We start from the raw sequence: 24,159 nt of genomic DNA, 5'->3' as shown, positions 1-24,159 counted from the left end.
ATATGCATAGTCACTTTAACCATACCCACATGTACATACCACCTCAATAAGCCTGACTAACCGGTGTCTGTATATAGCCTTGCTACTCTTATTTTCAAATGTCTTTTTACTGTTGTTTTATTTCTTGACTTACCTACACACACACACACACACACACACACACACACACACACACACACACACACACACACACACACACACACACACACACACACACACACACACACACACACACACACACACACACATACTTTTTTTCTCCGCACTATTGGTTAGAGCCTGTAAGTCAGCATTTCACTGCGCACGTGACAAAAACTTTGATTTGACTTAATTGTGAACAAAATATGCAATTCACTCTCCGACCTGTGAAGGGCAGCAATACGCAATAACGCGTCTAGTACGTCTGCCGGGAAACCACACGAAGAAGAAGAGTTAGCCTTGTTTACAGATACAACAGGAAAATGTATTTGCTGTTTACCTCGAGGGGGATGGCTAGCTAGCCAGCTTCCACAGAAAATAGGCTAAACGTTTCCACTTTACTATCCCTCAAAATGTCTAAAATGCAGCTGTTGCAGGATTATCTAAACGAGCGGTTAACAGCGATGGCTGTTGAGATATTTGGGGCCGTGGAAAATACCATAGCAGAGTACCAGGAAGAAATCTCCCGTTCGAAGGAGGAGATCGATCGTCTACGGAAGCTGCTGGATTTGGTTTTCCAACCCGACATAAAGCTACATAGAGCAGGTCAGTAGTGAATGATGACCGCTGCTAGATCAATCAGTGTGATTAACCGATTAACCAACGTTTGCTGATTCTACTAAACAAAAATATAAACGCAAGTGTTGGTTTCATGAGCTGAAATAAAATAGCCCAGAAATGTTCCATACACACAAAAAGCTTTTCTCTCAAGTTTTGGGAATAAATGTATTTACTTCCTTGTTAGTGGGCGTTTCTCCTTTACCAAGATAAACCATCCACCTGACAGGTGTGACATATCAAGAAGCTGATTTAAACAGCATGATCATTACACAAGTGCACCTAAGGCCACTCTAAAATGTGCAATTTTGTCACACAACACAATGCCACAGATGTCTCAAGTTGAGGGAGTGTGCAATTGGCATGCTGACTGCAGGAATGTCCGCCAGAGTTGTTGGCAGAGAATTGAATGGTAATTTTTCTACCATATTCCACCTCCAACCTCATTTTAGAGAATTTGGCAGTATGTCCAACTGGCATCACAACCGCAGACCACGTGTATGGTGTCATGTGGATGAGCGGTTTGCTGATGTCAACATTGTGAACAGAGTGCCCCATGGTGGGGTTATGGTATGGGCAGGCGTAATCTACGAACACATAGCATTTTGAGATCCTGAGGCCCATTGTCATACCATTCATCCGCCAACATCACCTCATGTTTCAGCATGATAATGCACGGCCCCATGTCGCAAGGATCTGTACACAATTCCTGGAAGATGAAAATGTTCCAGTTCTTCCGTGGCCTGAGTACTCCCCAGACATGTCACCTATTGAGCATTTTGGAATAGTCTGGATTGAAGTGTATGACAGCAGTTTATGCCAATGTCCAGCAACTTAACACAGCCATTGAAAAGGAGTGGGAAAACTTTCCATAGTTCCAACATTCCACAATCAATAGCTTAATCAACTCTATGCGAAGGAATTGTGTTGCGCTGCATGAGGCAAATGGTGATCACACCAGATACTGACTGGTTTTCTGATTCACACCCCTACTTTTTTAAAGGTATCTGACCAACAGATGCATATCTGCATTCCCAGTCATGAGAAATATGTAAATTAGGGGCTAATGAATTCATTTCAATTGACTAATTTCCTTATGTGAACTGTAACTCAGTAAAATCTTTGAATTTATTGGATGTTGCGTTTTATATTTTTGTTCAGTATATATGAACATTAATATTAATTTGAACTTGGCTCAGAGCTATTGAATACTAATAATTTATCCTATCGTCTCAGATCCCCAGCAGCTCACATTTCCTGTACCTGGAGAAGTTCCCCCTGAGAAGCAGCACTGTGAGCAGGAGTGGAGCACCAGTCCGGGCCAGGGCGACCCAGAGCCCAAACAGATTAAAGAGGAACAGGAGGAGTTTGGGACCAGTCAGGAGGAAGAGCAGCTTCAGGGGCTGGAGTCTGATACCAAAGAGTTCATATTCATTTCTACCTGTGTGAAAAGGGACTGTGATCAGAACCCATCCCAGTCCTCACATCTTTACCAAATCCATACTGTGGAGAACAGAGATAGGGACTCTCTACCCACCAAAACAATTGAACAAGACATCAAAACAGAACATGGAGAGGCCTACGGAGAATCCGAACCAAACAATGAATTACAGCCCCTCTCTCCAGTAAATTCAGACTGTTCTGCAGCTCAGATTGGGAACAGTGAAAGTGACAATGGTGTGGATGGTGGAGGACTAATGTCAGGGTTACAGCCACTCAAATCAAAGAGAACATTGACAAAGAAAGGACAAAGCTCTAAGATCAGGGAAGCCAGTGAGTTGAAAGTTCCATTGAGGGCGGCTCACTCAGGGGAGAGACCACACAGGTGTCCCGTCTGCAGGAAATGCTTTCTGAAAAGTAGCATTTTAAAAACTCATCAGAGAATTCACACTGGCATGAAACCATATTGCTGTAATGTATGTGGCAAAAGTTTCAGAGAAAAAGGAACCTTGACAGAACATACGAGAAGTCACACTGGGGAGAAACCATATCAGTGCAAAGATTGTGGCAAATGCTTTATCCGGATTAGAAACCTGACAGACCATATGAGGATACATACTGGAGAGAAACCGTATCAGTGCAGTGATTGTGGCAAATGCTTCAGTCAGAAGAAAACCCTGACCATACATATGAGGACAGTACACTGGAGAGAAACCGTATCCGTGCAAAGAATGTGGCAAATGCTTCAGCCAGATGAAAAGCCTGAAAGGCCATATTAGGATTCACACAGGTGAGATACACCATCAGATGAGAGACCATATAAGTGCCCCATGTGTGTAGAATGCTTCAGATCAGCAAGTAATCTAAAATGGCACCAGCGAAGACATCACACAGGAGAGAAACCACATTGCTGACTTTGTGGTAAATGCTTCACTTGTAAGAACTGAGGAGGAGAATGAACCCAGAGGGATAAACATGACAGTGCTGCTGGGGCAAAATTGTACTCTCCCTTGTAGGAGGACCTTTCCATTGTAAAACACTGATGTTTCATAACCCTTCTGGGCATGGCCTCAAATGTATATAATATGTTTTGTAAAACTTAGTTATTTTGGTTTCCACAGTAAGATTTTTAAATTTGTTCCAACATTAATCCTCTCCCCCACTTGGACTATCCCCTATAAAGTCACAGCAATCTAGTACATTGGTGTTATCTAAATACATTAAAGGATGTTTACATTTTGAGGGTGTGATGATCAGGGTTGGGTTTAATTCCATTTAAATTTCAGTCAATTCAGGAAGTTAATTGAAATTCCAATTCTCCTCAACACTTTTCAATTATGAAGATGTGGAATTGGAATTTGGTTTATTTTCTGAATTGACTGGATTTTAAATGGAATTCACCCCTGGTGATGATCATCCTATGTCATCATCACTTAATATAAAGCCTTGCTTATTATATAAATGACCAGACATGACAAACGGTTTATGATAAGAAGCCCGATATGTTGATAGTTGATCACCTGGGAAAATAAACGTGTTTGAGATTGAGGGACTTCTATTCATCTGGACCGGCGCCCTGGTAGTCGTGTTTTGCACCATGTGAAAGTTGATTGCATTTGTTTTGGAACCGTGCTGCCTCCCGGGCATGAGCCAGGTTCCCCATTCAAAGCCCACGGTGAAGTCGGCTAAAAACAAAAGTGACGTAATTAACATGTGGCATAATGAGTAGGATTCTGTGTTTTCACATGCAGAAGTGATTGCTTTTGATTAAAAAAAAACTTTATCTGCCTTCCCAATAAAAACTAGTTTGAAAATTCAAACATAATTTATGGGAAAGAGATTTATGTTCTGGCCTATTCACCATGCTTCCTTGTTGGCGACATGACCAAGCAGTGCAGATGACTATTTCATTTGAGAAGGGTGCTTTTTCCTCACCGCTTTTGGCCTTTCATGTCATGGGCCATAAACTGCTGCCTCAGCAAAATCGAATCCGCCCATTGGCACGTTGGAAATTGGTTTGGCGACAAAACCTTCTGTTGTGCGTCTCCGATAATATTACTCTTTCTTGTTAATGCATTTAACGATCAGAAAGTTCAACTAAAATGTGATCACGTGTAACATTTAAAATGTGAAGGCTAATTTAAAGAAATGTGAATGATTACCTTGTTTATTCCTGTGATTTGTTGAGGGTGGTCTGTCCATTTCCTGATCAGAGTTTGACAGGTAAACAGTGGGAGTGTTCGAGTGCATGGTTAATTCATGGTACGGGGTACTCGGAAGTAGCATATTCCTGGGAGGGACTTATAAAGCATGTTGTAGCACCTTTATAAGTCCCTCCCGGGAATATTACACATGTATTGTAATAGTTGCCTTTGTCAATTGATCACCATTTTGTGAATGTATTCTCATTGGCCGTTGAATTATGGGTAGCTGTATTTAAACCTTGCCATTTCGTTGTTTGAGACAGGACAGAGCCAGGAAAAGTTGGCATGCTGCTGGGTTAATTGACATTATTAGCCTGGATTTTTATTTGAACAAGCTCTTATGTGGAACAGTTTATGATCCTGTTGCAACCAACAGTCTATTTTGTTTTGTAAATATTGTAAAACTTCGCCCACTATTTCCTCACTGCAAATAAAAAGCCTCACCCTGAGCAGAAAATCAGCTTTATATTGTCTTGCCGATTCCGGTTAAAAATCCAACTGCTGGGTCACCCTCAGGGAGGGGAAAGGGCATGCTACCTTTATACCTGTAGGAGGACAAACAAACCCATCAGGTCAATGATATTGGCTGAATGTATTAAGGGATAAACATGCACTACATTGTAGAAGCCCGCAATGTTGTGCCTAACAGAACAATGCATTTTTAAGCATACATGTATGTAGTTACCTTCCTAATGAGCTCAGACTGGGATTTTTGTTTTGTTTTGAACAGTCATTCAACTCAGAATCCTAGTGTTTAGAGTGCTGGACTAGTAACCGTAAGGTTGCAAGATCGAATCCCCAAGCTGACAAGGTAAAAATCAGTCGTTCTGCCCCTGAACAAGGCAGTTAACCCACTGTTCCTAGGCCGCCATTGAAAATAAGTATTTGTTCTTAACTGACTTGCCTAGTTAAATAAAGGTTTAAAAAAAGTATTTCAATCCTTCGCAATCCTTCGTCTATACAAGTATTGCAATCCTTCGTCTATACATTTTTGGAGATGTCTTATGGTTAAAAGCAGGGTTCCTATTGAGAGGGTATGTGAGGATATAGGCTTTGTTTTAGAGACGTGCAAAAAGCATATGCTACCACTTGTTTGCTTAGCCATAGGAAAAGCAACGGTCCAGATTTTATACAGCAATCTATGCTATAACAATGACGCTGGGCCAATTGTGCGCTGCCATATGGGACTCCCAAACACAGCCTGGAAACAAACCAGGGTCTGTAGTGATGCCTCTAGCACTGAGATGCAGTGCCTTAGACTGCTGTGCCATTCGGGAGTCCCAAGCATGTATTTTTTGTTGGTCCTGTCAATGTTGAGTGATCACACATGCCTCAGCACAAATAGGTGACTTTGCCTGCTTGCAAATGTGTGCTAAAAGTGGGGATGTTTCATAGTATTTCTGATTATCTTAACTTACCAACACCAATTCATTTTATTTTACACAGATATCCACGGAACCACAACTGCCATATAAGGCTAAACTCATATACAAAGGAGCGATCTATAAACTAACAGGATTCTTCCACTGTCCACATAGGAGAACACTTTTTGGTTCCAGGTAGAACCGTTTCTGTGTCTAGGTAGAACCCTTTTGGGCTCCATTCCATAGAGGGTTCTACATGGAACCAAAAATACTTCTACCTGGAACTAAAAAGGGTTCTGTTTGAACCCCTTTCTCAAAGAGTCTCAACCAGTTTAGCCTGTTCAGTTTACACCATTTGATTCTGTACTCAAACATCTGCCTGGTATTCAAGATAACATGCAACAGCACCACCTTTGAAGGTTTTCGTCAACCTCTGCTCAGACTTAAATCGCAGTGTTCCAAGAACCTCCACCAGGGGTGACTGTACTATCCTCAAACGGACAAAAAGGAGACGTAAGAGGTACCCCACACTCATTTTAGATCCCAAGGGGTCTTTATTTTCATACTGTATGCTCTCACTCTCATCACTATTTCCTTTGCCATCTTCTAAAGTCTTTACTTGGAACTCCATACATACATACATACATACATACATACATACATACATACATACATACATACACACATACTATAGCATCTTGCTTACATTTCAGGCATCCAGCTGAGGCCTTGGATGGATCATGTTACACTGAGATGGGCACAGGGGTATATGTACAGTCATTTTTAGTGTGGTGGCACAGTAGTTGAACAGGAGAAGAGGATGTGGTTACTTGTGGAGGGAGAACAGTGAGAGGGGTGGTGGGTTGAGCACCTGCAGTGAAGCTGATTGGTTGCTCTGGCTCATCACATCTTGGCTAAAAGAAAGAGATTTAGAAATTAGTTTGACATTGGCATAGTTCAACAGCTGAAAAGCCTTCATTAACATACTCCCAGAGATAGCAATACATGCAGTATTCACTGAATGAAGTAGGATACCGTTGTGATATTGTCAGGCATGATTTTAGGTATTCGATTGAAGTTGCATGTTGTACCTCGTTTCCCTTCAGTGAAAAGTAGTTAATTAATTTACAATTGAATGAATCCATTAAATAAATAATACTAGCACATCAAATTATGTTATTGTACACTAGCCTACTGCGCTATCGACACAGTAAATAATATTGCCTTCGTGCTTTTGACAATACATTATAAACAAAAAAATATTATTTTCAAATAAACCACATTTGCCTTAACACGGTAGCCCTAAATATTTCCTTACGATATCACAACTTAAATACAGCCTACTTACTCCTCAACTGGATCAAGCACATCTGAGTAATTATTTTCATCGTCTCTAATGAAACTATCTGGGGCAGACACTCAAATCGCTTCTGCAGCTTGTAAAAAAATAAATAAAAATGAATGTCTGTGTCGCCGCCGAGCTCTCAAATACCGTGCCAGTCTCTCACTCTATGAACTGTCACCGCAATCCAGATTCCTTGGGACGTCCTTACCCTGAACCCTAAGTTAACACTAAACTTAACCAATGTACATTTATACTTGATAGAGAGAGGTATGGACATCCCGAATAGCACGAACCTCTGGGGAAGTCTATGAACTGCTCTATTTGATTGAAGGGACATCCCAAGGATTCCGAATAGCACCTATGAACTCCTCTGAAAGCCGTGGACACAACTTTTATTGGTTGTCTGATGTGGAACTGGTAACAAGACAGTCTGTGATTGACTAACAACATTTAGATCTGTATACAGCTAGATAAGATAACATACCATGCATGCCATGAGGTGTTGAGGGAAAGACAGATTATCTATAGATTGGGCATCATCTTCTCTAGGCCATTAGCGATAACAGGAAATACACAAGCCGTAGGCTACACTATAGTGTGTCTGCTTGCAGTCAAAAATAGTAAGTTTCTAACATTTATGGTTAAGATTTAATTAATATAAATGATGTACATTATGAATCTCATTAATACGCGATGTGGGCATCACTCAGACATTAGTAAGGCGTTGGTATCATGTCAGCTGGTACGGTTGCCTAGGCTTATATATGTCCCTTATCATTATAAGGTGGAGCACATTGAGAAATAGATGGAGCTTAAGTAAATGAATGTCAAGAAAATAATAGCCTACTGGTAAAAATAAAATATACAATTAAAAATAAAACAAAATAATCATTATTTTGACTGTTTGATTCTTGTTTATTTATATAATTGTATAATGTCATATGTAGTAGAAAGCGATGGGTTAGAAGAAGCCTACATAATCAACCCATAAAGACATTTTTGACATCTATATATGGGCAGCTATGTAAACGTTAACATTGATTTATCCTGCAATAGATGTCGTTCAATTGGTAACATACATTTTTGTCTTCATCTAATGCCTCTTAAGGGGAAAGTAATATAAAAGTAACTGAATGTAATCCGATTACAATTTGACAGGTAACTAGTAACTGTAACGGATTACATTTAGAAAATAACCTACCTAAACCTGATGTTATACCATTGCTAGCACATCATTTATTTTTCATCCAATGTGCTTTTTTCCAATGTGCTTTTCACAGCTATTATTACATTCTCAAAACGCCACCAATTGCATGCTGTTCCAGGTACCTTAGGCAGAACATCTATCCGCATTTATACTTTTTACAAGCTCAAGGTACACATCAATTATCTTACCACTGAACCAATCTCAATTGCTTATTTAGTTAAAATCCTCAGTGGTTAATGAAGATAGTATCCTTTGAGTTGTTAGGAATGTCTTTATGTTGAGAGTAATCACATTCCTTGCATTTGCCAGTGCTTAAGTGAATTATGTTTTTTCAGACCAAAGTGGAGAACCTCTACACATCTTATGCTGTCATATGCAACTAGACAAAGTGTGGCTTTGTGCAGCAATTTGTTGAGTAATTCGAAAACTATAGCCAGCTGACACTTTTGTCTTAGTGCAATTTACATGCCAAAGCTGGTCATGACTAGTGTACATTTTCACAAATGGGTATTCCTCTGAAAATGTGACTATGCTGGAAATAGTATATGTATGTTTGCTAAATATGCAAGGTAGTGTAAAGCTTTTAGGTCATTTGCTGTGTCCATTTTTACAAGCAAAGTCTATGGGGCATGGGTTACATAAAAGCTTGAATGTTGACAGAGAGCCATTTGAATGTGTAGATATATCACATGCTCTGTTCTATTCATTTGAACCAAAAAGGTATTGGCCTATGCTTTCTGCACAAATATCCCTCTGTTCTACAATCAGTTGTTTTGTATTCTAACCATACACTGCCTGTGCATCACACATTGAATGTAACAAATTATCTGCTAAACATTCACAGTCTAAGAAATTTGCAGGTAGAATTTCCTGAACAAAATTTTCAACTATGTCCTTTGCACCACTGTAATGAAGTTGCTCTATGGATTGTGAAAATATCCCGAATTCAATGCTTCAATGTCACGATCGTCGTCACGGAAATGACCGGACCAAGGTGCAGCGTGGTGTGCGTACATTTTCCTTTATTATAAATGTTGCCAACAAAACAAGAAGGAACAAAAACGACCGTGAAGCTTACTAGGGCTATACAGGCAACTAACAAAGTCAACTACCAACAACTAAGGTGGCAAAACAGGCTGCCTAAGTATGATTCCCAATCAGAGACAACGATAGACAGCTGCCTTTGATTGGAAACCACACTCGGTCAAACACACAGAAATACAAAACATAGAATGCCCACCCCACATCACACCACTGGGGATCGTCGCTGGAGGCTCCAGACTGAGGAGCCACTCTGCAGGCGCCAGACTGGGGACCCTCTCTGCAAGCCCCGGACTGGGGATCGTTGCTGGAGGCTCCGGACAGGGGATCGTCGCTGGAGGCTCCGGACTGGGGATCGTTGCTGGAGGCTCCGGACTGGGGATCGTCTCTGGAGGCTCTGGACTGGGGATTGTCGCTGTAGGCTCCAGACTGGAGACCGTCACTGGAGGCTCCGGACCGCGGATCAATACTGGAGGCGTCGTGCCATAAATCATCACTGGAGGCTTAGTGCCATGGATCATCACTGGCGGCTTCGTGCCATGGATCATCACTGGAGGCTTCGTGCCATGGATCCTCACTGCAGGCTCCGGGCCATGGATCATCACTGGAGGCGTCGTGCCATAAATCATCACTGGAGGCTTAGTGCCATGGATCATCACTGGCGGCTTCGTGCCATGGATCATCACTGGAGGCTTCGTGCCATGGATCATCACTGGAGGCTTCGTGCCATGGATCATCACTGGAGTGAGGAGACGTATAGGCAGCCTGGTGCGTGGTGCTGCCACAGGGCTTACCAGGCTGGGGAAACATACAGGAGGCCTGGTTCTGGGAGCAGGCACAGGACTCACCAGGCTGGTGAGACATACCGGAAGCCTGGATCTCGGAGCAGGCACAGGACTCACCAGGCTGGGGAGACATACAGGAGACCTGGTTCTGGGAGCAGGCACAGGACTCACCAGGCTGGGGAGACATACTGGAGGCTTGGTTCTTGGCGTAGGCACCGGATTCACTGGGCCGTGGAGGCGCACTGGAGGTCTCAAGTGTAGAGCCTGCACAACCCGTCCTGGCTGGATGGTTACTTTCGCCCGGCAAATGCGGGGCGCAGGCACAGGACGCACTGGGCTGTGCAGACGCACCGGAGACACAGTGCGCAGAGCGGGCGCAGGATATCCTGGGCCGTAGAGATGCACGGGGGGACAGATGCGCTGAGCCGGCACCATTCGTCCTGGCTGGATGCCCACTCTAGCCCGGTCGATGCGGGGAGCTGGAATGTAGCGCACCGGGCTCTGAACGCACACTGCAGACACTGTGCGCTCCACCGCATAACACGGTTCCTGACCAGTACCACGCTCCCTACGGTAAGCACGGGGAGTTGGCTCAGCCAATCTCCTCATGCGCCTCCTCCCAAATAAAAATGGGGGGGCTGCCTCTCGTGCTCCGCTGTGCCAACTCCTCGTACTGTCGCCGCTCTGCTTTTGCCGCCTCTATCTCCTCCCTTGGACGCCGAAAACACTCCAGCCTTTGCCCAGGGTCCCTTGCCTTCCCAGATCTCCTCCCATGTCCATTTCTCCAGAAAATGCTACTCCTCCCGGCCACGCCGCTTGGTCCGTTTGTGGTGGGTAGTTCTGTTACGATCGTCGTCACGGAAATGACCGGACCAAGGTGCAGCGTGGTGAGTGTACATTTTCCTTTATTATAAATGTCGCCAACAAAAGAAGAAATAACAAAAACGACCGTGAAGCTTACTAGGGCTATACAGGCCACTAACAAAGTCAACTACCCACAACTAAGGTGGCAAAACAGGCTGCCTAAGTATGATTCCCAATCAGAGACAACGATAGCTGCCTCTGATTGGGAACCACACTCGGCCAAACACACAGAAATACAAAACATAGAATGCCCTCCCCACATCACACCCTGACCTAACCAAATAGAGAAATAAAACGGCTCTCTCAGGTCAGGGCGTGACATTCAAACTGTGAAGTGGCCTTTTTAAAGAGAGGAGACTGTTTCACTTGGTCAGCTCTAAGTAATCTCTTATGGCATTCAGAAAATACTGATGTAGTATTCAGAAACATTAAAATGGGTAACACTTTATCCACTGTGTGATTTGTATTTTTTGTATTTATTATGTATCCCAATAAGCAACAGCTACTCTTCCTGGGGTCCAGCAAAATTAAGGCAGTTTATACAATTTTCAAACATTACAATACATTCACAGATTTCATAACACACTGTGTGCCCTCAGGCCCCTACTCCACCAGTACCACATATCTACAGTACTAAATCCATGTGTATGTATAGTGCGTATGTTATCATATGTGTGTGTACGCGTGTGTGTGTACGCATGTGTGTGTGCATGTGTCTGTGCCAATGTTTGTGTTGCTTCAAATCAAATCAAATCAAATGTATTTATATAGCACTTCGTACATCAGCTGATATCTCAAAGTGCTGTACAGAAACCCAGCCTAAAACCCCAAACAGCAAGCAATGCAGGTGTAGAAGCACGGTGGCTAGGAAAAACTCCCTAGAAAGGCCAAAACCTAAGAAGAAACCTAGAGAGGAACCAGGCTATGTGGGGTGGCCAGTCCTCTTCTGGCTGTGCCGGGTGGAGATTATAACAGAACATGGCCAAGATGTTCAAATGTTCATAAATGACCAGCATGGTCAAATAACAATAAGGCAGAACAGTTGAAACTGGAGCAGCAGCACGGCCAGGTGGACTGGGGACAGCAAGGAGTCATCATGTCAGGTAGTCCTGAGGCATGGTCCTAGGGCTCAGGTCCTCCGAGAGAGAGAAAGAAAGGGGGAAAGAGAGAATTAGAGAGAGCACACTTAAATTCACACAGGACATCGAATAGAACAGGAGAAGTACTCCAGATATAACAAACTGACCCTAGCCCCCCGACACATAAACTACTGCAGCATAAATACTGGAGGCTGAGACAGGAGGGGTCAGGAGACACTGTGGCCCCATCCGAGGACACCCCCGGACAGGGCCAAACAGGAAGGATATAACCCCACCCACTTTGTCAAAGCACAGCCCCCACACCACTAGAGGGATATCTTCAACCACCAACTTACCATCCTGAGACAAGGCAGAGTATAGCCCACAAAAATCTCCGTCACGGCACAACCCAAGGGGGGGCGCCAACCCAGACAGGAAGATCACATCAGTGACTCAACCCACTCAAGTGACGCACCTCTCCTAGGGATGGTATGAAAGAGCCCCAGTAAGCCAGTGACTCAGCCCCTGTAATAGGGGCTTCACAGTCCCCGCTGTTCCATAAGGTGTTTTTTTATCTGTTTTTTAAATCTAATTTTACTGCTTGCGTCAGTTACTTGATGTGGAATAGAGTTCCATGTAGTCATGGCTCTATGTAGTACTGTGTGCCTCCCATATTCTGTTCTGGACTTGAGGACTGTGAAGAGACCTCTTGTGGCATGTCTTGTGGGGTATGCATGGGTGTCCGAGCTGTGTGCCAGTAGTTTAGATTGACAGCTTGGTGTATTCAACATGTCAATCTCAATCTCTCTTCCACTTTCAGCCAGGGGAGATTGGCATGCATAGTATTAATATTAGCTCTCTGTGTACATCCAAGGGCCAGCAGTGCTGCCCTGTTCTGAGCTAATTGCAAATTCCCTAAGTCCTTTTTTGTGGCACCTGACCACACGACTGAACAGTACTCAAAGTGCGACAAAACTAGGGCCTGTAGGACCTGCCTTGTTGATAGTGTTGTTAAGAAGGCAGAGCATTGCTATATTATAGACAGACTTCTACCCATCTTAGCTACTACTGTCACGACTCCTACCGAAGGTGGCTCCCCTTCCTGTTCGGGTGGTGCTCGGCGGTCGTCGTCACCGGCCTACTAGCTGCCACTGATCCGTTTTCACACTTTTCTGTTTATTGGTTGCACCTGTGTTTAGTTTAGGCTATTGGTTGGGCTTTATTTACCAGCCGGCCCGCCTGCTGGTTGTGCGGGATTATTTCAGTGTACATGTGTACACGGCTGTATGTCATGGTTGTCCGTGTGTTTGGATTTTTGCTGGACTGTTTACGTCCTCCGTGTTTGGGGCATTTGTTTGGGTTGGTGTCTGTTCACCGTTGTGGTGCATTAAAAAGTAGCGCTACCCTGAACTCTCTGCTTCCTGCGCCTGACTTCTTCCCCACTACACCCCGGGCGTTACAACTACGGCATCAACATGTTTTGACCATGACACTTTACAATCTAGTGTTACACCAAGCAGTTTAGTCATCTCAACTTGCTCAATTTTCACATGATTTATTACAAGATTTAGTTGAGGTTTATGGAGTGTTTTGTTCCAAATACAATGCTTTTAGTTTTAGAAACATTTAAGGCTAACTGGCCTAATCAGCCACCCGTTCTAAAACTAACTGCAGCTCTTTGTTGAGTGTTGCAGTCATTTCAGTCGCTGTAGTAGCTGACTTGTATAGTGTTGAGTCATCCGCATACATAGAAACTCTGGCTTTACTCAAAGTCAGTGGCATGTCATTAGTAAAAATGGAAAAAAGCAAGGGGCCTAATCAGCTACCCTGGGGAATTCCTGATTCTATCTGGATTATATTTGATAGGCTTCCATTAAAGAACACCCTCTGTGTTTTGTTAGACAACTCTTAATCCACATTATAACAGGGTGTTGTAGCCATAACACATACATTTTTCCAGCAGCAGACTATGATCAATAATGTCAAAAGCTACACTGAAGTCTAACAAGACAGCCCCCACAATAATTTTATCATACATTTCTCTCAGCCAATCATTAGTCATCTATGTAAGTGCTGTGCTTGTTGAGTGTCCTTCCCTATGAGCATGCTGAAATTCTGTTGTCAATTTGTTATTTGTAAAATAGCATTGTATCTGGTCAAACACCATTTTTTCCAGAAGTTTACTAAGGGTTGGTAACAGGCTGACTGGTCGGCTATTTGAGCCAGTAAGGGGGGCTTTACTATTCTAGGTTAGCGGAATGACTTTAGCTTCCCTCCGGGGCTGAGGGCACACGCTCTCTAGTAGGCTTAAATTGAATATGTGGCAAATAGGAGTGGCAATATCATCTGCTATTATCCTCAGTAATTGTCCATCTAGATTGTCAGACCCTGGTGGCTTGTCATTGTTGATAGACAACAATATATATAGTTTTTTCACCTCTTCCACACGGACTTTATGGAATTCAAAAGTACAATTCTTGTCTTTCATAATTTGGTCCGATATACTTGATATATTTGTGATTGGAGAAGTATTCATACTGTGGAATGACAGAAATCTCTAATTCTGAATCAAGTGTTTGTACATCATTGCAATTTGTTTGTGTGTGAGGCTCATTAACTACTTCCTAGAAATATATAATTCCTTCTGTTCTCGTGCCAACAGAAATGTGTTAGTCATCTGCTCGTATATTGGTGTCAAGGTGTCAAATCCAGCTCTGCCCCCTCTGAGATTTTGCGCCTGAGTGACATATTACAGAGCTCAATCTGTACATCTGTTTCTTGTTGCCAACTGGGATTTTAATTGCAATGGATGGAAGAACTGGGTTTCTCTTAACTCTACCATTTTCTGCTACACGGGCTAAAAAATAACAAGAATGTCTGGTGTGGTGGTCTGTCTAATCAATACGCCATCACATTGACTGCAATTTGTGGGTGCACCCTCTTTTGTGATTAATTGCCTGAATAGAATATCAAGCGATGGTGTGTCTGTATTTAGTTGAACCTGAAATGTTGTTGAAGTAAAGCTGATTGTGTGAGATGCTGATCACAGCTATCAGTATGCATGGCACTGACCACTGTTTCATGCCTAATTCTTGTAACCAGGTGAGTAATTGATATATTCAATCTAGTGGGTCATTATGCTGACCTATTACCAATGATGGATTGACATGCTTTGGGCCACATATTTGCCACATACAGTATTTGAAAATAGGCTAACATTCTAAAATGATAGCTGTCCATGGTACTGATATGTCTCTCACTGTTCAAATGTCAACATAAAGCTTCCTATAACATAGCTTTTTGTTCAAACTCACCTGTTTTGTATTTTAGGGACTCTAGGGAGTAGACTGGACACTGGTTTTATGGACACACAATTGATTGTTTTTCCTGTACAGTGCTACATTTGAACCATATAGTATCAAACCATCCAATTTTAAGCTTTTTGACCACAGTAAAAGGCCAGCAATAATCTGTATTTTTTTCAGAGCCCCATGAAATGACACTATATTTAGATTCTACAAACCCTACTGAATACTCCCCACCCCACTTTTACAAAAATAATCATTGTTTCTCTATAAGCCAATATGAGCTGAATGCATATACAGTGATTTGAATTGGGGGCATTTATTTGAACATGTTTTAAAACCCCAATTGAATGGACATTGAATACTTAAATATTAACAAATATGAACAATTGTTAATATTTTGACAATTATGTTCCATACATCATGAATAAATACAGGTTACTATTTTCTAGTATTGCATGGGGACCTTTATTTTGAAATTTGTTGAAATTCCCTGACGCGGAAGTACTTTTTTATTTGATTTCGCTGACCAGACGCTGATAATGCTTGCTACCATTAGACACCTTGTTAGCAGAAAAACACATATCTTCATAGTAAAACAAAGTGTACTTAGATTTCCATCAAAATGTCGAAAATTCAGCTTTTGCAGGTTTTTCTAAACGAGCGCTTAACAGCAGCGGCAGTTGAGATATTAGGGGCTGTGGAAAATACCATAGCAGAGTACCAGGAAGAAATCTCCCGTGCGAAGGAGGAGATCGAACGTCTACAAAGGCTGCTGGATTTGGCTTTCAATCCCGACATAAAGTTACATATTGCAGGTTAGTAGTGAATAACTATGATCCCGTTATAACAATCGAATTGAACCACCTAGCAGGCCATAGCTTTGTCCGGCAACTAGCTACAGTAGCCATTTAAATAATCATTTATAGTAACTTTTGACTTTTATTGTTACAGATATCATTCTGTAACATTCAAAGGAAAAGTCCAAATTGTTAATGTTCATTTTAAATGGCTAGTTGCAAGATGAAGCTAGTCAGGCCACAGCTCATATTTTCTAGCTGGACCTTAACATGGTCCACCTTGTGAGTTATTTGCCAACCCGTGACTGTTTGGCAACTTTTCCAAGGTCCGGGCATATATCGGTAGAAGGTTCTGATTAGGAAGTCCTCGTTTGTATCACAGATCAGTGCGCAATAAATAATTAGGCCTAAATACAATTGTAGATGCTATCACCCCCAGTCCCCCATCGAAATGAAAACCAAACATAGATTTAATGTTGTGTTCTTGCTTTGTGTGCACACCTGTCTGTTTCCTAGTCAGCCTCGCAATTAGCTACAGATTGATACAACAGAATGTGATTTAACCAGATCTTTTTAAGAGGTAGGAACAGTTTGGTGTAGCCAAATATTGGATCAAAGAAGCCCAACGTTGCTTCTTAGTCCAATGACCTTACATTTTCTGTTTAAAAGGCCAATTGGCTCTAGAAGCTATTCAATCGCGGTACGGTTTTAGAAACATAAATCCCTCTACTTTTAGATCACATCAAAATTATTTAACAAATGCAAAATACACACTGTACACTATTTTACCCGTTTTTAACAGTTTGACCGAAAGTGTTTTTCAGTGACAACACGTTTGTGGCGTCTGTCTTCCGTTTACACACTGGTGTTCAGAGATGCATATGGCTAATTAGCACAGATAGTCCACTGTCTGTTTTCCGTATACAAGCACTGCAATATGGCGGTGTGGGAGCCCTTGATACGTGTATCAATTTAATTGTTTAAAATTATTTATTTTTTTGCCAATATGAAAGATAATCCAAGCAAGTCACATCCCTACACAGGCGCAAGGCCCTGTGAGGATGGAATGTTAGTTGATAGTATTCTTTGTAATGCCTCTGCTGTAAAGAGTCCCAAAAAAACATTCAGCCACACTTACAACCGGAAGCTGCACTTGACACATTTATGCAATTCCTTATTCCAGTTACTAATAAGCATGCACCCATTAAGAAAATGACTGTAAAAACTGTTAAATCCCCTTGAATTGATGAGGAATTGTATGGTTGAGAGGCAAAAGGAATAGCAAAGAAGTCTGGCATCCCAATCAATTGGCAAGCGTACTGCAAATGTAAGAAAAATTAATTATACTATGAAACAAAAATAAGTAATATAAAGAATGATAGTTAAAAGCTTTGGAGGACCTTATATTACAAGTTTGGAAAAAAGGCAAACTCTGCTCTGTCATTCATGGAATCAGATGGCTCATTTATCAAAACCCACTGATATTGCCAACTACTTTAATGACTTTTTCAATGGCAAGATTAGCAAACTTAGGCATGTCATGCCAGCAACAAACGCTGACACTACACATCCAAGTATATCTAACCAAATTATGAAAGACAAGCATTGTACTTTTGAATTCTGTAAAGTGAATGTGGAAGAGGTGATCTAATTATTGTTGTCTATCAACAATGACAAGCCACCGGGGTCTGACAATCTGGATGCAAAATTACTGGGGATAATAGAGGACGATATTGCCACTCCTATTTGCCATATCTTCAATTTAAGCCTACTAGAAAGTGTGTCCCCTCAGGCCAGGAATAGTAAAGCCCCCTTTACTGGCTCAAATAGCTGACCAATCAGCCTGTTACCAACCCTTAGTAATAAAATACATTTCAGTAAACAAATTGACAACAGAATACACCATATTCGTTTTTCTGCACCTTTGAAGTCACAGTGCATAAGAATGTAGTACAAAACATCAGTAGAAAAACTAATACACATACACTGAGTGAAAAAAACATTAGGAACACCTTCCCAATACCCAGTTGCACCTCCTTTTGCCCCCAACATGCTTATAGGGAAGGGCATTCAACAAGCACAGCACTTACACAAATGACTGACGATTGGCTAAGATAAATTGATGATAAAAAGATTTTGGGGGCTGTTTTGTTAGACTTCAGTGCAACTTTTGACATTACTGATCATAGTCTACTGCTGGAAAAACATATGTGTTATGGCTTTACACCCCCTGCTATATTGTGGATAAAGAGTTACTTGTCTAACAGAACAGAGGGTGTTCTTTAATGGAAGCCTCTCCAACATAATCCAGGTAGAATCAGGAATTACCCAGGGTAACTGTTTAGGCCCCTTACTTTTTTCAATCTTTGCTAACGCTATGCCATTGGCATTGAGTAAAGCCAGTGTATCTATGTATGCGGATGATTCAACACTATACACTACAGCTACTGAAATAACAGCAACACTGTCATGTTCAAAACATATTGATACAACAGTAGCTAAAATGGGGAGAAGTTTGTCCATAATAAAGCGCTACTCTGCCTTCTTAACAACACTATCAACAAAGCAAGTCCTACAGTTCCTAGTTTTGTTGCACAGAGACTACTGTTCAGTAGTCTGGACAGGTGCCGCAAAGAGGGATTTAGGAAAATTACAATTGGCTCAGAACTGGGCAGCACGGCACGCCCTTAAAAGTACACGGCGAGCTAACGTTAATGATATACATGTCAATCTCTCATGGCTTGAAGTGGAAGAGAGATTGACATGTTGAATGTACCGAGCTGTCTGTTTAAACTACTACCATACAGCTCTGTCACCCATGCATACACCACAAGACATGTCACCAGAGGTCTCCTCACAGTCCCCAAGTCCAGAACAGACTATGGGAGGCGCACAGTACTACATAGAGCCATGACTACATGGAACTCTATTCCACATCAAGTAACTGATGCAAGCAGTAGAATCCGATTTTTTTTAAACTGGTAAAAATACACCTTATGGAACAGCAGGGACTGTGAAGACACACACACAAAAGTACAGACACACGCATGCATTGTAATATTGTTGTATGGTGGTATTATACATTTTGTATGGTAGATATGTAGGGGTTTTGTCTTTTGTTTAATATGTAATGTAAGTGCTTTAATGTGTTTGAAACCAAGGAAGGGTTTATATACAAATTCAGCGATACCTATTTTCTCAGATTTCCTCATTGTTTGCGCTGTCAAGTTTATAACTAGTGCAATAAACAATACAAAGTCCACCTTTTTAACATGCATCATGTTAGGATCCTGTTGGCGAGTAACATTTACGGTTGTCTCTAATCCAACTAGCATGGTTTCTTCAACGTTACTCCCTTCTACTCTTCTCAACGCCTCCAGATAGGAGACAAGCTGGACAGCCCTTACTCTTGTCACCTCTGTCTCCTTCACTCTAACAGGGCACTTCATGAATCAGGTGTTTGCTCACTACCATAATTGCAACATTTTGCCTCAACTGGCATACAATACTCCTCCTGTCTACATACACTTGACACATGTCCAAATAGTTTTATCACACTTCATGGGTTTGGGCACGAAGTCTCTTACAGGGTATCTCACATAACTGAAATATACACTACCGTTCAAAAGTTTGGGGTCACTTAGAAATGTCCTTGTTTTTGAAAGAAAAGCACATTTTTTGGGGCCATTAAAATAACATAAAATTGATCAGAAATACAGTGTAGACCCTGTTAATGTTGTAAATGACTATTGTAGCTGGAAACGGCTAATTATTTAATGGAATATCTACATATGCGTACAGAGGCCCATTATCAGCAACCATCACTCCTGTGTTCCAATGGCACATTGTGTTAGCTAATCCAAGTTTATCATTTTAAAAGGCGAATTGATCATTAGAAAACCCTTTTGCAATTATGTTAGCACAGCTGAAAAATGTTGTTTTGATTTAAAGAAGCAATACAACTGGCCTTCTTTAGGCTAGTTGAGTATCTGGAGCATCAGCATTTGTGGGTTCGATTACAGGCTCAAAATGGCCAGAAACAAATAACTTTTTTCTAAAACTCGTCAGTCTATTCTTGTTCTGAGAAATGAAGGCTTTTCCCATGCGAGAAATTGCCAAGAAACTGAAGATCTCGTACAACGCTGTGTACTACTCCCTTCACAGAACAGCACAAACTGTCCCTAACCAGAATATAAAGAGGAGTGGGAAGCCCTGGTGCACAACTGAGCAAGAGGACAAGTACATTAGTGTCTAGTTTGAGAAATGGACTCCTCACAAGTTCTCAACTGGCAGCTTCATTATATAGCACCCGCAAAACACCAGTCAACAGTGAAGAGGCAACTCCGGAATGCTGGCCTTCTAGGCAGAGTTCCTCTGTCCAGTGTGTGTGTGTTATTTTGTCCATCTTAATCTATTCTTTTTATTGGCCAGTCTGAGATATGGCTTTTTCTTTGCAACTCTGCCGAGAAGGCCAGCATCCTGGACTCTTCATTGTTGACTTTGAGACTGGAGACTCTTCATTGTTGACTTTGAGACTGGTGTTTTGCGGGTACTATTTAATGAAGCTGCCAGTTGAGGACTTGTGAGGCGTCTGTTTCTCAAACTAGACACTCCGATGTACTTGTTCTCTTGCTCAGATTTTGGCAATGATGCCATTTATCTACTTCCCCAAAATCAGATTAACTTTTGGATATCATTTTTATGTCTCTGTGTCCAGTATGAAGGAAGTTGGAGGTAGTTTTGCCAGCCAATGCTAACTAACGTTAGCGCAATGCCTGGAAGTCTGTTTCAAGTTTTAATGTGACATACACAAGTATAGTGAAATACCTTTTTTTGCAAACTTGCACAATTCTAGTAGATACCATCATCTTTGGTTAAATCACGCTATCTGGTGTAACAATCTACCTCGCAATATGGGCACCATGCTGCCGCAGACGAAGTAGAATGGAGCGCACGCAATCATTGACATCCATGTTTGGTTTTCATTTGGAGGGGGGTGGTAGCATCTAACAATTAGATGTAATTATTTCCTGGGCATCACACGGTGACGCAAACAACACATTCTTTATCAGAACGGTCCACCGACCACGAAGTGGGAAAAGTGTTGCCAAACACACAGGTCGGTAAATAAATCCCACAGTGCATTGTGGGCTAGTGTTATAATGCTAGACTGAGATATAATCTTTGTCTAGAGAAGATGGGCTAGCCAGGCCACTGCCACTAAACACCTGATTCATTCAATTGTTTAGCTGTAATGTTAGAACTATATACAACTGATGAAATTGAACATTCCAATTGTAGTTTACTGTCATAATCTAATAATTGGGCTTAAAGCCACATTGAACTTGAAACAACATCTTATTGATACCCTATTCTTCTCTTCAGACTCCCAGCAGCTCACTCTCCCTGTCTCTGAAGACATTCCTCCTGAGCAGCAGGACTGGAGCCCCAGTCTGGACCAGGAGGACCCAGAGCCCACTCAGATTAAAGAGGAACAGGAGGAGTTTGTGACCAGTCAGGAGGAAGAGCAGCTTGAAGGTCTGGAGTCTGATATCAAAGAGTTCATATTCACTCTACCCTGTGTAAAAAGTGACTATGATCCAGACCCTCCTCAGCCCTTATATCTTCCCCAAACCCAGACTATGGAGAACAGAGAGAGGGACTCTCTTCCCACCAAAACAACTGAACAAGACATCAAAACAGAACCTAATGGAGAGGGCTGCAGTGCATCAGAACCAACAAGTGAATCTCAACCCCTCTCTACAGTACACTCAGACTGCTCTGCAACTCAGATTCTGAACAGTGAAAGTGACAATGGGGTGGACTCTGGAGGATTAATGTCAGGGTTACAGCCACTCAAATCAAAGACAACTTGGACGAAGAAAGAACAAAGCTCTAAGATCAGGGAAGCCAGTGAGTTGAAAGTTCCATTGAGGGCGGCTCACTCAGGGGAGAGACCACACAGGTGTCCTGTCTGCAGGAAATGCTTTCTGAAAAGTAGCATTTTAAAAGCACATCAGAGAATTCACACTGGGGAGAAACCATATTTCTGTAATGTATGTGGCAGAAGTTTCAGTCAGAAGGGAACCCTAACGGAACATATGAGAATTCACACTGGGGAGAAACCATATCAGTGCAAAGATTGTGGAAAATGCTTCAGCCGAATGAGAAACTTGGCAGGACATATGAGGATACACACTGGAGAGAAACCATATAAGTGCAGTGATTGTGGCAAGTGCTTTAGTCAGAAGATATGCCTGAAAGATCATATGATGACTCACACAGGGGAGAGATCATATATTTCCCCGCTTTTGCCATCAAACCCCTGCAACATATCCAGAACGCCGCAGCACGCCTGGTGTTCAACCTTCCCAAGTTCTCCCATGTCACCCCTCTCCTCCACACACTCCACTGGCTTCCAGACGAAGCTCACATCATCTTTGAGACCCTGGTGCTTGCCTACGGAGCAGGAAGAGGACCTGCCCCTCCCTAACTTCAGGCTATGGTCAAACTCTACACCCCAACCCAAGCACTCCGTTCTGCCACCTCTGGTCTCTTGGCCCTCCCACCCCTACAGGAGGGCAGCTCCCGCTCAGCCCAGTCAAAGCTCTTCTCTGTCCTGGCACCCCAATGGTGGAACAAGTTCAGTACAGCGGAGTCCCTGCCCGAAAACGTCTGACACCCTACTTAAATAACCCCCCCCCCCCCCTAAGAGTATAGGTTTAATCACCGTGAGCAATGTCAAGCGTCGGCTGGAGTGGTGTAAAGCTCGCTGCCATTGGGCCTTGGAGCAGTGGAAACGAGTTCTCTGTAATGATGAATCACACTTCACCATCTGGCAGTCCAACGGACGACTCTGGGTTTGGCAGATGCAAGGAGAACTTTACCTGCCCCAATACCTAATGCAAACCTATAAAGTTTGGTGAAGGAAGAATAATGGTCTGGGGCTATTTTTCATGGTTCAGGCAAGGCCTCAACTGTACAGCATACAATGACATTCTAGACGATTCTGTGCTTATAACTTTGTGGCAACAGTTTGGGGAAGGCCCATTCCTGTTTCAGCTTGACAATGCCCCGTGCACAAAGCAAGGTCAATACAGAAATGGTTTGTCGAGATCGTTGTGGAAGAACTTGACTGTCCTGCATGCACAGAGCCCTGACCTTCTATCCATGTTGTGAAAATATTGAGAAATTGAGGTTGTCCATTGATGTTCAATTCCTTTTAGATGTTTTAAAATGTACATCTCAAATGTTATTCTTGCTGTTATTTACATATCAAATGTTGATACTTTTTGATGTAATAAAAATGTTCTTCCATGTGTATAAAAGGGGCTGAAGTCTTTCAGAATAATTAATGTAGTTTATTCATACAAAATAGACAGAACAACACAAAGAGCCTATTTTTATTTAACATTTATTTAACTAGGCAAGTCAGTTAAGAACAAAATCTTATTTACAATGACAGCCTAGAATCAGTTAACTGCCTTGTTCAGGGGCAGAACGACAGATTTTTACCTTGTCAGCATAGGGATTCAATCTAGCAACCTTTCGGTTACTGACCCAACGCTCTAACCACTGCCTATAAGAAGGTTTTATGTGGTCCACTTCTGTATGGATGTATGCGGATGCCAAATTAAGCTCTGTACCGCATTGTCTGTATTATGTAACGATGCAGAGGGTTCTGTATAGCTCCGCATTGATATGATTGGTTGAAGGTAGGTGGGGGCGGTACGTCCTGTAGAAACAAACTCACTTCCTTGACAGCTTCCTTCACAACAGCTCTCTGCGAAGTGCAAGAAGTATGAATGCCCTGACTTCTGCAGAGGCCGCATCGCAGTAAATACTGTATGGCTAATGCAGACTCCGGAATGACCATCATTTGGCTTTAAGTGTTAAATTATATGACATGTCCAAGAAGATGTACACTGAGTGTACAAAACATTAAGAACACCTTCCTAATATTTCCCTC

The 24,159-nt window shown here is 42.2% G+C and overlaps 1 protein-coding gene and 1 pseudogene across 1 annotated transcript; both read left to right on the top strand.

Annotated features, from left to right (window-relative positions):
- The first annotated feature begins 448 nt into the window (after positions 1-448).
- LOC139413729 (zinc finger protein ZFP2-like) lies at positions 449-3,251 on the top strand (annotated as a pseudogene).
- Positions 3,252-15,941: 12,690 nt separating this feature from the next.
- LOC139413728 (uncharacterized) lies at positions 15,942-23,072 on the top strand. The gene is made up of 2 exons (XM_071161424.1): positions 15,942-16,208; positions 21,576-23,072. Exons 1-2 carry the CDS (start codon positions 16,016-16,018, stop codon positions 22,883-22,885), a joined length of 1,503 nt encoding a protein of 500 aa, XP_071017525.1. The 5' UTR covers positions 15,942-16,015; the 3' UTR covers positions 22,886-23,072.
- The last annotated feature ends 1,087 nt before the right edge of the window (positions 23,073-24,159 follow it).

This window comes from Oncorhynchus clarkii, chromosome 7 (genome assembly GCF_045791955.1).
Source record: "Oncorhynchus clarkii lewisi isolate Uvic-CL-2024 chromosome 7, UVic_Ocla_1.0, whole genome shotgun sequence".
Classification (NCBI taxonomy): domain Eukaryota; kingdom Metazoa; phylum Chordata; class Actinopteri; order Salmoniformes; family Salmonidae; genus Oncorhynchus; species Oncorhynchus clarkii.
Note: the sequence above shows the minus strand (reverse complement) of the source record. Positions and strands in the feature narration are given on the sequence as shown.

Bases quoted from the DNA above. Each gene is read 5' to 3' on its own strand.
- LOC139413728 (XM_071161424.1), top strand. From the start codon at position 16,016: ATGTCGAAAATTCAGCTTTTGCAGGTTTTTCTAAACGAGCGCTTAACA. The intron at 16,209-21,575 runs GTTAGTAGTGAA...TCTTCTCTTCAG, and splicing joins CATAAAGTTACATATTGCAG to ACTCCCAGCAGCTCACTCTC.